At 44.5% G+C, this 13,150-nt stretch overlaps 1 protein-coding gene across 1 annotated transcript in view; it reads right to left on the reverse strand.

The window, feature by feature from the left end:
• LOC108790497 (probable acyl-CoA dehydrogenase 6) overlaps window positions 1-12,790 on the reverse strand; it is a 73,865-nt gene extending 61,075 nt beyond the window's left edge. Inside the window, exons 1-3 of the mRNA XM_018560764.1 lie at window positions 12,714-12,790; window positions 12,362-12,554; window positions 4,467-4,587 (exon numbers count right to left, since the gene is read on the reverse strand). Of these exons, the coding sequence (XP_018416266.1) occupies window positions 4,467-4,587; window positions 12,362-12,523 (283 nt within the window). The 5' untranslated portion in view covers window positions 12,524-12,554; window positions 12,714-12,790. The remainder of the gene's footprint in view (window positions 1-4,466; window positions 4,588-12,361; window positions 12,555-12,713) is intronic.
• Between the last annotated feature and the right edge of the window lie 360 nt (window positions 12,791-13,150).

Genomic DNA, 13,150 nt, shown 5'->3' on the forward strand with positions numbered 1-13,150 from the left:
TATATATATATATATAAATTCTTTTTAGCAGAGGTTATCTGAGACCTAAACATTATTTCAAGGGTTCCTCCATGTTAAGAAGTTTGGATTAAGTATTTCTGGGCTTCATAGGCTTTAAAGGGCAAATTCAGGTTTTCCGCCCAAAACTCCCCTAAGCGTACCCATTTCTCCCCTCCTTCCTCCATGGTGAAAAAGGTTGAGAAAGGCTGATCTAAGGCTTCCCTATCCACAACGTGACAATGCTGCTATGATTTCACTGCAGAATGAACAGTGTTGTCACCTTATTACAGAAGTGGTCAAATCAACAGATCTACTGGCAGGACCAACAGGTAATAAAACTTTGATACGGAGCAGAAACTGCTATGTTCACGCTAATAACAGACTGCGTTGTATATTTTATTTTTGATTTGGCCCACGGTTCCACTTTAAGATTCTCCCTACAGTGAAGAAGGCAGCAGCAGTCACGGAGATTTATGTGGACCTTTTATAAGCTTCTCACAACTGCAGATGTTTGTACCAAGGGCTGAATCAAGGGGGAAACATTTTCAAGCCACATCGGTCATGCAGGCAGCAGCTATATTAAAGAAAGCTGCAGGGAGCCCTCATTCTCAGAATGAACTCTGCGGCGTTGTCCGCGAGCGACGCACAACAGAAAGATCCATTTGTTACGGCTGCTATTCCGAGAAGGGACATTGGCTGTAAGACGTTTATGGAGATTTTGTTTTTAAATTGCAACTTATTGTCCTTTTTTTTTCTTCCCTTTTTCTTCACAGTGCAACAGCAATTTCCTTATTGTATTTCATTTGCACATCATATGGATTCCTGAGAGGCTTTCCGCATGTGGAATTCTGAACAGACTTCAAATTAATGACTGTTAAGAAGGCATTGCATCTAAGGTGTCTGTAGACAGCAGAGAGAAGTCAGCCATGCAGGTATGATCTGATCGCCCTCACGCATCATTGTCTGCCGGCTGCCAGATTCACATGAACGATTGTGCTTCCACCTAGGAAGTGGTGGAAAAAGATGCATGCAAATACATCCAAATACTGCCAGTGTCAGCTTATCTCGAGGAAATCAACAGCGATCATACAAGATTTTCATACCTTTTCTAACCTATGTGTTTTTTAACTTATTTTCAGGACTATAAAAAAGAATGAAAAAATCCTTGTGATAAATATTTTATATTTACTGCCACCAGGTGGCGCACCTGACCCATTTTTGTATGTATACCAGACTAATCCTAACTGCCTTGCTGAATGAAAAAAGTCTAAAGAATTCCACTGCTCAAGCTGAAATACACATACACAGTTGAATGGGTCAAAGGGCTCCCTTCCTCCTTTAATTCTGCTCTATAAGGCTCTGTACAAACTTTCAGTAAAGCTGTCCATACACCTATCAATTTTTTTCATTCAACACGCAGGCTGAATGAAAAAAATTGACGCGATTCCTCCATCAACACAAACAGCTTGTCGATCGAGGAATCCCGCTGTTCACATTGTATTCTGTCAGGTGCCGCCGGCATTGTAAATTGAATACAATTTACAATGCATGCAGGAGCTGATATAAGCTAAGAAAGAAAAGATACTCTTAAGGCTAGCTCACACCAGCCAAAGTGAGATTGGGGCTGGAATGCACTGGATTGCATTGCGTCCGGCTCACTTTTTGTTGGGGTGGGAGGGGGCGTGGCGGTGCATTGAACTTCATGGCATCACAGCCACACCTTCCGGCCGCAGTGCGATCGGCTGCACGGGAATGCGTTGCACATCAGTGCCTGCGTTCTAATCCGGTCAGAAAAAATGCTGCAAGCACTATGCAGTGCTTGCAGCACTAAGCTCTCCTGCAGTAAAATGCAAACGTTCACTTTGAGCTTCATCACTCCGTTACATTACATACAAATCACAATTATGATATCATTTTAATCAGCGGCCTGCGCCGGTTCCATCTTGGGGGTCAATATCTGGGGGGTGCACAAATTACATAAATGTTGCGCTGGGGTAATTGTATTTATTCTTCGATCTTCTTCCCTGCGATTGGCAGCCAGCAGGGTTAGTGTTCAGCTCATAACCCGGTCCGGTGTAATCCTCTTCTCCCTGTAATCCTATGCACTCCCAGCCATGTCAGCATTTTCCCAGCTGACAGCAGCTGTGCTTTGGGAACTAACTGGATTTAGAAGGCTAATGGGCTTGGCAATGAGGTTACATCATTTAAAGAAGGCTCATCACACCATTTCTGTATGAGCAGCAGCTGTTATAAAGAAATGCGGATTTTCCAGAAATTGACGAGAAAGAGGAGTCTGTTGGGGGGGTCATAGGAAGTGAAAGAAAGACAAGTGTGTCTGGCTGATAGCAGCCAATTGAGAGGCCGGCCATCACTAGAAAGGGTTAAAAGAAGTGCAGTGGACACACACTCTTCCTTTCTCCACATCTTCAGACTCAGCCTCCCAACCTCTGTCTGCTCTCGTGTACTATCCCTAAGGAGTAGCAAATGATCTTTCATTACATCAGAATATTCTAACCAATTTTATACTTACCAACATTATGGTCCCGGATCCTGGTACCCTGTTAACACTACCCACAGCCCACAATCCCTCCCCCACTTTTGGGGTGTGCGTGGTCACATCATGCCCAGACCCCTCCTCTTAAGATATGTTGACCACCCACTCCCAGCCCCGATCTCGGCAGTCAATGGCTTATTGAGTTATCGCACATGTGCAGTAAATCAAATAACATTCATGCTGCGATTCTGGGACATGGCATTGGCAGTAGAGTGGGCCCAGATGTGGGATTGTCCCAGAATATCCAGGACAGTTGGTATCTATGAAAAGTTTTTCTAAAACAATACAGAGTAATGATTTCAGGACAGTGGTGGAGCGCCAGAGCCAGGTCCCAGGTCGCTGCAACCCTGGTAGTTCTCTAATGCCAAATATCGGCGCTGGTATCGGAACTGGTTTCTGGACATCCCTACTATTTACAAATTAATCAATAGTGACTGTACTGATGGTAACAAAGTGCTTACTCTAAGGTCCCTAAAAAGTACACATGGCCACAATTTAAGGTTGAAGGAAAGGAGGTTTAATCTGAAATTGAGCAGGGGGTTCTTTACGGTTAGATCAGTGGAAATGTAGACCCCCCTTTCCTAGGTAATGGTATTAGAGTATATATATATAGATTATTTCCAAAATGGGCACAATATACAAGGGCATGGAAGTCCTTGGAAGATCCAAACTGGGATACACATAGGTTAGAATGGAGGGACCTGTGTCCTTTTTCAACCTTAAGCCCCGTTCACACCAGGGCGGTTTGGCTCCTCTCAATCCAACCACCTCCCGCCCGAATTGCTCCCTGACCCTTTTTTGCTGCGCTGATGAGTGCGGTTTCCATACTGCTTTCAATGGAACCGCGGTTCTGGGCATTTTTTATTGTGTTTCTGCGCTGAAACGCAATTAAAAACACCCAAAACCGGCATTTTAAAATCTGTGCGGAAACCTCGCTAATCCGAAACCGCCCTGGTGTGAATGGGGCCTTATCTACTATGTAACTTTAGTGCCATCCTCTGCATAGGTGTGAAAGTTCTGATTGGGATCTGAGAACGAAGTTGGACTCAAATCAAATCTAAACCCCAAAACAAAAATGCAATAAATTGCAGTTTATTTTCACCTGGTGATCCTGCTGGTAACCCACTTCCTGTCCCTTCATGTCTCCACTCACATCTCCACTGTGCAGTTGTCACACAAGCTGGACTTCAATTATGTCTGCCTTTGTTCATCTCTATTATATGGTGGATTGATTGGAACCAGAGATATCATTGTTTGTGCTTTCTTTTCAGCTCACTGACACGGCATTTCCAGCAGGTTCTACAGCTATTTTCTGTACTTGCTGAAAACATGTGGTAACATGAAAGAAAGACACTAATGCAGCTGCCACATCTAAGCACTGGTAAGCTCGTATATATCACTTTTTACGACTTAGATACAAGATAAAAATCATCATTATTCCAATTTTATATGAAATTACTGGGTATAGTTGGCCTACGGCTCAAAAAGGAATAAATTGCATGGGCTCTTCCGCTATCCTCTATCAGGGAATAATCCCCTTTTTTAGGATTTGTGATGGAACAGGACATGTAAATACTGTTCTAAATACGCTCTGCCATAAGCCACCTCAACATAACCTTTTTTTATCATATATTGGTGTTGGTCCCCAAGTCCTACTCCACAGAAGCCATAGTTTCCATACACTACACATATGATGGTCAAGAAGCCTGGAACTGCCAACACCTGTTCACTCAAACACGAATGTAGTGGCTATTTCTCTGTTGGTCTGGCAGCAGATTGAGGTGTCAGGAAAGGACAGGAGAGGTAAGTACTGGCTCATAGTAAAGTGAACCTGTCACTCTTAGTATAGCCTAGTATGGGCAAAATACAGGTTGTCTAAAAGTGCAGAAGATTTAGGGCAGGTTGCACCTACCAGTTGGTTTGCTGACTCCCAACATCCCAGCACGTCCAAGGATTTTGAACACTTGATGAGCGGGAAACTGTTCTTCTTTCTCCCACTGGTCTACATATGGGTTGATTTCAGTGTCTATTATCTGCAGGGAAGACAATTAAAAAAAAATAGTAAGTAAAAAGCTTAAAGCTGAACTCCAGGATAAATAATAAAGACCGCCCACTGCTGCTCTCTCTCCTTGTGCAGAGTGAATGGTCTTGTCTCTGCCCCCTTCTGTAATAAAGACCGCCCACTGCTGCTTTCTCCTTGTGCAGGGTGACTGGTCTTGTCTCCGCCCCCTCCTGTAATAAAGACGGCTCACTGATGTTCTCTCTCCATGTGCAGGGTGACTGGTCTTGTCTCCGCCCCCTCCTTTAGTGGGTGGGGCCTGTTGGGCCCCTCTCACAGCTTTCTGCATAGGCTGCATGTACAGCACAGTGATGATGTCACTGCTACTTTTACAAATGGGTTTGTAAAGGCATTTGGTGCACGCAAAATGGATTTATATCCATTTTTGGCTATAGAGGGAAATATTTAAATAAAAGTTTTTGTGCCCATACATCTTACAACCATCGCGCGACTTTCGTTTGTGCGATGGTTGTAAGGTGATTAAAATTTCGTACGATCTGCCCATCTTGGACAGGCAGATCGTACTTGCGATCATCGCAAGCCCGCCCCCGCTGAGGGGAGGGCTTCCGATGATTGCAGTGCTGAGCGGACAGTGTGCGCTTGCGCACACACGCCCGTGCAGCATCCGTTTTCCGAGCACGTCACCAACCCGCCGAAAATCGTACGATTTTCGGCAGGTTTTCCAGCGTGCTGGGAAGACGAAAGTCGCGTGACCTTACAGTAGAAGCGGTCGCGCGCTGCCCATACAGCTGCCGATTATTGTGCGATAATCCGCAGGTGTATGGGCACCTTAACACATAGCGAATTTGTAATAGATTCAGATATAAGCAATTACGAGCAAGCAATCTATCACATTAAAATATCGATGATGCAACACACACATTTGCATTTTGCATTGCATGAGCTATAAAAAAGAAATTACGATCATGTCTCCTGAAACACGCAGATATTAGTCCCATCAATCATTAGTGATTAACAAAATTTTGCCACAGCCGATCGTCTAGGGCTAGGCAAAATATGTCAAATGGAGGATCTTTGCTTTAAGATTTTAATTTAAATCAATCATTTAAGTCTCATTGAATTATTGATTGAATGGTTATATGTGTGTGTCCATTTTAAGAGGGAAAAAAGATATTGAATAAAGCTTAGTCCTCCTGAAATGCCCACGATCACCCCTACTATAGAGAATTGGTCTTCTCCCCACAATACCGATCCTCATGGCTATGAGATTGACAGTGTGTAGTCTAGTTCATTGATTTTATTTTTTTCAGTTGTAATTAAAGCAAAATGTTGCTAGAGATGTTTTTCACAATGATGTGATCTGGTTCCTCATATATTAATACTTGGATATTTCTTAATATGCATGTCTAGATCGCAGTCTGCGTACTGATACACGATCTGTGATTCGTGTCAATTATTGACCATGTACCGTATGTATTGTCTTATTTCTTGGTTTCTCAATAAAAATCTAACATGCTAAAAAAAATAAGAGGGAAAAGATACAAATCTGCATATCTGTCCTTTCAGATAATATAAGTCTTCTCCAGGGAGCAATTAAAGCTTCAGAACTTCTGTCCTTTTCACTCTGCATTCCTGGCTCTATTGTTATCTATTCTCTGGCAGGTCCTATGAGACAGGAAATTCCTGCAGGATCACAGGCAGGGCTCCTATAGCAGCAAGGACGGTGAGTCACATCCTATTACCTGCAGCAGAGAAATCTCTTCAGTGCTCTCCACTGTTTGCTTAGCCATTAAACTGCCCATCTCACCAAGAACTTCATAATGACTAACAGAGCGGGAGCTGCAAATATGAAACAGTTCTTTTTATGTCTAAGCGCAGCATCCTGCCCTGCTGCATTCCCTGTACAAGAATCAGTATATATACAGTATATACATGTACAGGGATATACAGTAAGTGCTTGGGCAAAAAAGTAAATAAATATGTTGCTGGTCCATGTATATTTATTTGATCTGAATTAAATTATTGAAAAAAGTTTGAGAGTTTAATATTACTTTAATTATGTTCTGGAATGCAAGAGGGGCTGCGTAGGTTAATGTTAACACAAGAAGCCTGGTACATGGCAATATCAGAAAGGTAAGACATATTCTAGGTATGCTGTGTGAATGGAAACAAATATATAGTGGGATTTTCTCAAATTTGACTGCAACGTGGAAATACACTTCAAATGTTTCCAGGATCACTTTGCTTTCAGGAGCTTATCAGCAAGTCATGCATCCCCAGAACCTGACATCTACACATTGTCATCTATGTATTTCCTTGACAGTTAACCAAGATTATGTGGAAACCAATTTTGTTCTGTGCGATGTCTTATAGCAACAATTACCGTATTTCTATTTGGGTTGATGCCGACATGATGAATCACAGACCACAATTGCATCTCTCAATGACTCCATTGAATGAATCTCTGCCCCAGAGTTCTGAGCTCTGCCTACTTGACATTATTTATTTATTAGTATTACAGGTATTTATATAGTGCTGACAATTTGCGCAGAGCTTTTTATACTGCACATTCGCATCAGTCCTCGCCCTCAAGGAGCTTACAAGCTAAGGTCCCTATTGCACATGCATACGGGGCCATTTAGACAGGAGCCAGTTAATCTTCCAGCATGTGTTTGGAGTGTGGGAGGAAGCCCATGCAAGCACAGGGAGAACATGCAAACCCCTTGCAGATAGTGTCCTGACATGGTTATTAAAGACAAAGTCCACCTTTTAAAAATAAAATAAAAATAAACGTGAATTCATAATTTTTTGCATTGGAGCCAGTAAATCATTGCAACTGTGATCAGTGGATGGTGAGTGCATGGATCCTGCAGACATCTTCTCCCGTCCACGTCTGTACCGAGGTACGGACATTCAGTAACATGGACGGGGGGAAGAATGAATGTACTGCAAGTGTAGGAACATCGCTGCACTTGTATGCCATTGAGAAGTCCTGCTCTGCAGTCACTGGTTGCTTGGACCATCTAGGGACGTGAGGGGTCCTGCTCTGCAGTCACTGGTTGCTTGGACCATCTAGGGACGTCAGGGGTCCTGCTCTGCAGTCACTGGTTGCTTGGACCATCTAGGGACGTCAGGGGTCCTGCTCTGCTGTTACTGGTTGCTTGGACCACCTAGGGATGTCAGGGGTCCTGCTCTGTTGTCACTGGTTGCTAGGACCATCTATGGACGTCAGGGGTCCTGCTCTGCTGTTACTGGTTGCTTGGACCACCTAGGGATGTCAGGGGTCCTGCTCTGCAGTCACTGGTTGCTAGGACCATCTAAGGACCCCAGGGATCCTGCTCTACTGTCACTGGTTGCTAGAACCACCCAGGAACTTCAGGGATCCTGCTCTGCAGTCATTGGTTGCTGGGACCGCTGGGCAATAAAATCGGTATGTGCGGGGGTGGAAGGGGTTGTCATGTGTATTAGAAACTGTGGATGCCACCCTGGGTTGCTTTATTACATCAGTCCAGCAGTCGGCTCATTTTCCATGAAGCCAGATGCTCGTGTGTAGTTTAAAGTCACGGCCAGCTGATTCAGCCAGCCTTTCATATACTGTTTAAAGTTCCCGACCAGCAGTGACTAGACCAGCAGTAACTAACGTACAGTACCATGCAATGCACCCACCGGTCGTTACATGTAAGTGTGTTGCATGCACTACTTTTTTCAACCGCAAGGCACAGTTTTGTGGTACCGCATGTTGCTGCGCAGAAGGTGCATCTGGGGTGCCATTAAAAAGAATGGCAATGCAACGTGCCTGCTGGACTGTAACGCACAGTCGGTGGGTTGCGTGGTACCGTGCTTTAAACGTTAGGCCCCCACAGCCGTCCCAGTTTCTCATGTGGCCCCTCAACAAAATGAACTGCTGACCCCGGCCCAAACATGAACCTTAATCCTCAGGCATTGTAAATCCCACAGTGATAAATATGATCACGGCGATACCGGCACATTGCAAATGCGATAAAAGTTTTCGCTCCCATAGAACACAAACTATTATTGCGGAATTCTATGCTCTGACATGAAATGATCCGGCTTGGTGTCTCTAGAGGTGAGCCAGGTGGGAAGTTTTTATCCATTGTTCTATGTATTGTAGAAGGGGACGGTGATGGCCAAAATAAGCAGTACACGGTCTCATAGGACAATCACCGCAAACTCACTGAACAATGAGCGTGCACTTGTGAGAATGGAGAATCGACCTTGGATTCAATCGCTCGTTTCTACTTTTGCGTCCTCTTTTGTTATGTGAAGTTTGTTGACTGTTTTGTTGAAATAATATGTAGAAATAAAGAAATGAACCCAGTGCCTTATCTCACCATCCCCTCCCAGCTTCTTATGAATTGCTGTACACACATCCTGGGCCTATGGCGGTGTGCAGGAAAGAGGGAGAGTTATACAGCCAGTGATGGGGATTTCCTCTGTGGAAGGGCGATGGGGGGGGGGGTCTCAGGATGTGCCAGTGAAAGTGGTAACAATAAAAAGAATGTTTCTACATTTCAGAGACTGAACTCTGTCTGAGACAAGTCAATTTTGTCCTGATACAAGAGTCATGTGTATTCTTCCTTGTATCTTGGTGAGCTTTCTGTATTTCTTCCTGATCTGTGCATCAATCCAGTGTGACACTCGGAGCTTCCTGTAATAAAGACCGGTCACTGCTGCTCTCTTTTCTTATGCAGAGTGACTGGTCTTGTCTCCACCCCCTCCTGTAATAAAGACCGGTCACTGCTGCTCTCCCTCTCTCCTTGTGCAGAGTGACTGGTCAGGTCTCCGCTCCCTCCTGTAATAAAGACCACTCACTGCTGCTCTCCCTCTCTCCTTGTGCAGAGTGACTGGTCAGGTCTCCGCTCCCTCCTGTAATAAAGACCACTCACTGCTGCTCTCCCTCTCTCCTTGTGCAGGGTGACTGGTCTTGTCTCCGCCCCCTTCTGTAATAAAGACCGCTCACTGCTGCTCTCTCTCCTCGTGCAGGGTGACTGGTCTTGTCTCCGCCCCCTCATGTAATTGTCTGCAGGCAGCATGCAATGCATCCAGTGACCCCTCCAATAGCTCTGCTCTCTACATAGGCCATGTACAGCATAGTGATGATGTTGCAGCTACTTTTACAAGCCATCATCTGGGTTTGCAAAGCTATTTGGTGCATACTGCATATATCCTATGTGGCTATTAAGGAATACTATATATTTAAATGAAATAGCTGGACTCCCTGAGAAATATGTTGCTCATGCACATGGTTGAACAACAATCTGCATCCAAACTTGTCATTTTTAGGGATCTGAATGCAGCAGGTAAGCATGTCTGCCGTGCAGCACTGGGGTTCCCAGTTCAAATGCCATCAGGACACTATCCGTGTGGAGTTTGCATGTTTGCATGGATTTCCTCCCACACTCCAAAAGCATCCTCACAGGTTAATTGGCTCCAATCTAAATTGGCCCTGTATGTATATGTGAGATAGGGACCTTAGATTGTAAGCTTCTTGAGGACAAGGACTGATGTGAATGTGCAATATGTTAAGCGCTGCATAAATTGTCTGTGCTATACAAATACCTTATAGATAAAATGTACGGGCCCATGCACACTGGTTCATATTGGCCTGCTGTGTAAACTAAAAATGGAAAAATCTGCGTTTAAAGGGCATGTGTATGGAGCATATTTTACACTCTATGTATGTAAAGGACTGTGCCAATGTGTATGTTCATACAGTGCATATGTACTCTATTTGAGGTGCCTGTGCCCCAGCTTCTAAGCATGCTAGGTGTCAGGAGCCTATTAATAGTGTGTAATAGAAGCATTGGCATTGCTGACTACACAATGTTGATATTTACATGTCAGTCTTGAGCAGCGTCAGCGACCAATAAGCTATATTTGTGCTGTACCCATGGTAAACATTAGCACAAATGTTTACATGCATACAGTGTATCTAATTCAACTTAGGATCTTGCTGCCACGTAAACGAATATGCCCCACGTACGGTGTACCATGGGCCATGAGGATCTATGAGATGGGTCAGCCACCAGTGGACTAATTCTATAAGGAACCTGTGGATGGGACAGCCACCAGTGGACTGATTTCATAAGGAACCCATGGATGGGTCAGCCACCAGTGGACTCATTCCATAAGGAACCAGTGGAAGGGTCAGCCACCAGTGGACTCATTCCATAGGGAGCCAGTGAAGGGGTAAGCCATCAGTGGACTCATTCTATAAGGAGTCAGCGAATGGGTCAGTTACGAGTGGACTCATTATTAATATTATAAAGGATTTATACAGCGCCAACAGTTTGTGCAGCACTTTACAATATAAGGAGGACATTACAATCACAATACAATTCAAGACAAGATGGTAATGAGGGCCCTGACCCTGAGGGCTTACAATGTAAAAGACTAATTCCATAAGAAGCCAGTGGATGGGTCAGCCAACCGTGGACTGATTCCATAAGGAACCAGTGGATGGGTCAGCCACCAGTGGACTAATTCCATAAGGAACCAGTGGAATGGTTAGCCAGCAGTGCACTGATTCTACAAAGAACCAGTTGATGTGTCAGCCACCAGTGTACTGATTCATAAGGGACCAGTGGATAGGACACTTTTGGGTGGACTGACAAGCATTGATGGTTAAAGCATTAATATATAAAACAGAAGTCACCAATTTGCGCAACTAGATCGATTGTTTATGGACTGTATACTAATATATAGTATATTACTATACTATATATACTATACATAGTATAGTACAGGGCTCAAAATTTCCACTCGCCTGCTTGCATTTGGCGAGTAAAAATAAAGTGAGTGGAAATTTGGGTCTCCAAGTACCGGTCCGCAGGCCAACTCAGGCCCCCGAACCGGTACTATGTGGCCCGCAGCCAGCTGACATGTCAGGCACACGGTCGCAGACAGCGGATGTATCGGATGTAGACCGCAGAGCAGCTCCTGTCAGCTCTGGCTTCCTTCGGCCTGACAGTATCATTCGTCTTCCGACCACGCCACCAACCGGCCAAAAATCTTACGATTTTCGGCAGGTTTTCCAGCGTGCTTGAAAGACGAAAGTTGTACGACCTTACAGTAGAAGCGGTCGCACGCTGCCCATACACCTGCCCATTATCGTACGATAATCGGCAGGTGTATGGACACCTTTAGTGTATGTGTATATTATTTCAGGTACGATTAGAGATTCCTGTGTCAGGAACTTGCGTTTTCCTGCAGCAGGAATCCCTAATCTGCCGTTTACAAGCGGCAACTATCATAAGATAAGAATTATCATAAGATTATTTAAGAGGGTGTGTTTAGGGGCGAAGTTAAGGCCGGGGCGGGGTAAGGGTTAGGTGGGGCAACTGGTGGCTAGTAACTCTTAAGGCCTGGCTAGTAGCTCAGGACTTGAAATTTTGAGCCCTGGTATAGTATATAGTATAATATATCTAGTTATACTGGCAGTTGATCCAGAGAAGATGTATGCACGGATCCTGCAGCCTGGTTAGTTGGATAGGGAAACATCCACGTAACAGCACTGTAAAAAAACAAAACATAAAAACCCGGCGCACATATCTAAGTGCAGTATAATAGTAACCGTTTAATAAAGGTAAAAAGTAATGCACTTACAGGGTATTTAAAACATCTCGCCAATGAAATGCCTTTAAATACCCTGTAAGTGCATTACTTTTTACCTTTATTAAACGGTTACTATTATACTGCACTTAGATCTGTGCGCCGGGTTTTTATGTTTTCTATACAAAGCATTAATAGAGAACATGAAGCTGTACCTTTCGCAGTGACTCCCTGATGGCGTGGTGTTCTGGGGTATACAGAACGCTGGAAGCCTGGGCAGCGGATTGGCTGGCCGGGGCTGTGAGTGAGAAGAGCCTGCACAGAGATCCAGGGAGCCTGCTTGTCTTCAGGTGCAGGGAACACAGCCGGAGAGCCATGGCTGCAGAGATCTGTCTCCAGGACTCTGACCTGCAATGTGACAACAAGGACACAATGTAACCAGATCACCTTCATACTGCAACATTGTACTGAGATAACGTTTTCAGGAGACACAGAGTGCTCAGTGAGCAGAAGACAGAGGTGCAGAGACATTTTATTAATAGAAAGCAATTAGGTGCAGACACTCACTGTGACAAGACAACAAGGCTGCGTGCTTCTAGAGTGCCCCACTTCCTGGTGACTGGCCAATGACAGCTCCTCCCTGGGTCACATGCTGAGTGATGTCATTGCCTGTGTATACAGTGCTGAATGTTCTGTGTGTATGTCTTGTGTTCAGTAACCTTACTGATCATTCTCTGTGCTATGACTTGTCATGAGAAACAAAGTTAATTTTCTATGAAAGACCGCGGAGCCGAGGAAAGAAAGTTTAATAATTCTGAGATCGTGTCTTGTAATTGTGAAACAATGGGGTTGATTTACGAAGCCGTGCACGCTTCTACACGCCAAACCGTACTTACGAAAATTACACGCGCATGAATGCAGAGTTTCACACAGCGGTGGCGCGTATTTATGTATTTACGTACGCGCGTGGCGTGTAATACGCGCTATAGAGAACACGCCGCTCT

The sequence above is a fragment of the Nanorana parkeri genome, unplaced genomic scaffold (assembly GCF_000935625.1).
Source record: "Nanorana parkeri isolate BGI_ZX_2015 unplaced genomic scaffold, ASM93562v1 scaffold477, whole genome shotgun sequence".
NCBI classification, from domain to species: domain Eukaryota; kingdom Metazoa; phylum Chordata; class Amphibia; order Anura; family Dicroglossidae; genus Nanorana; species Nanorana parkeri.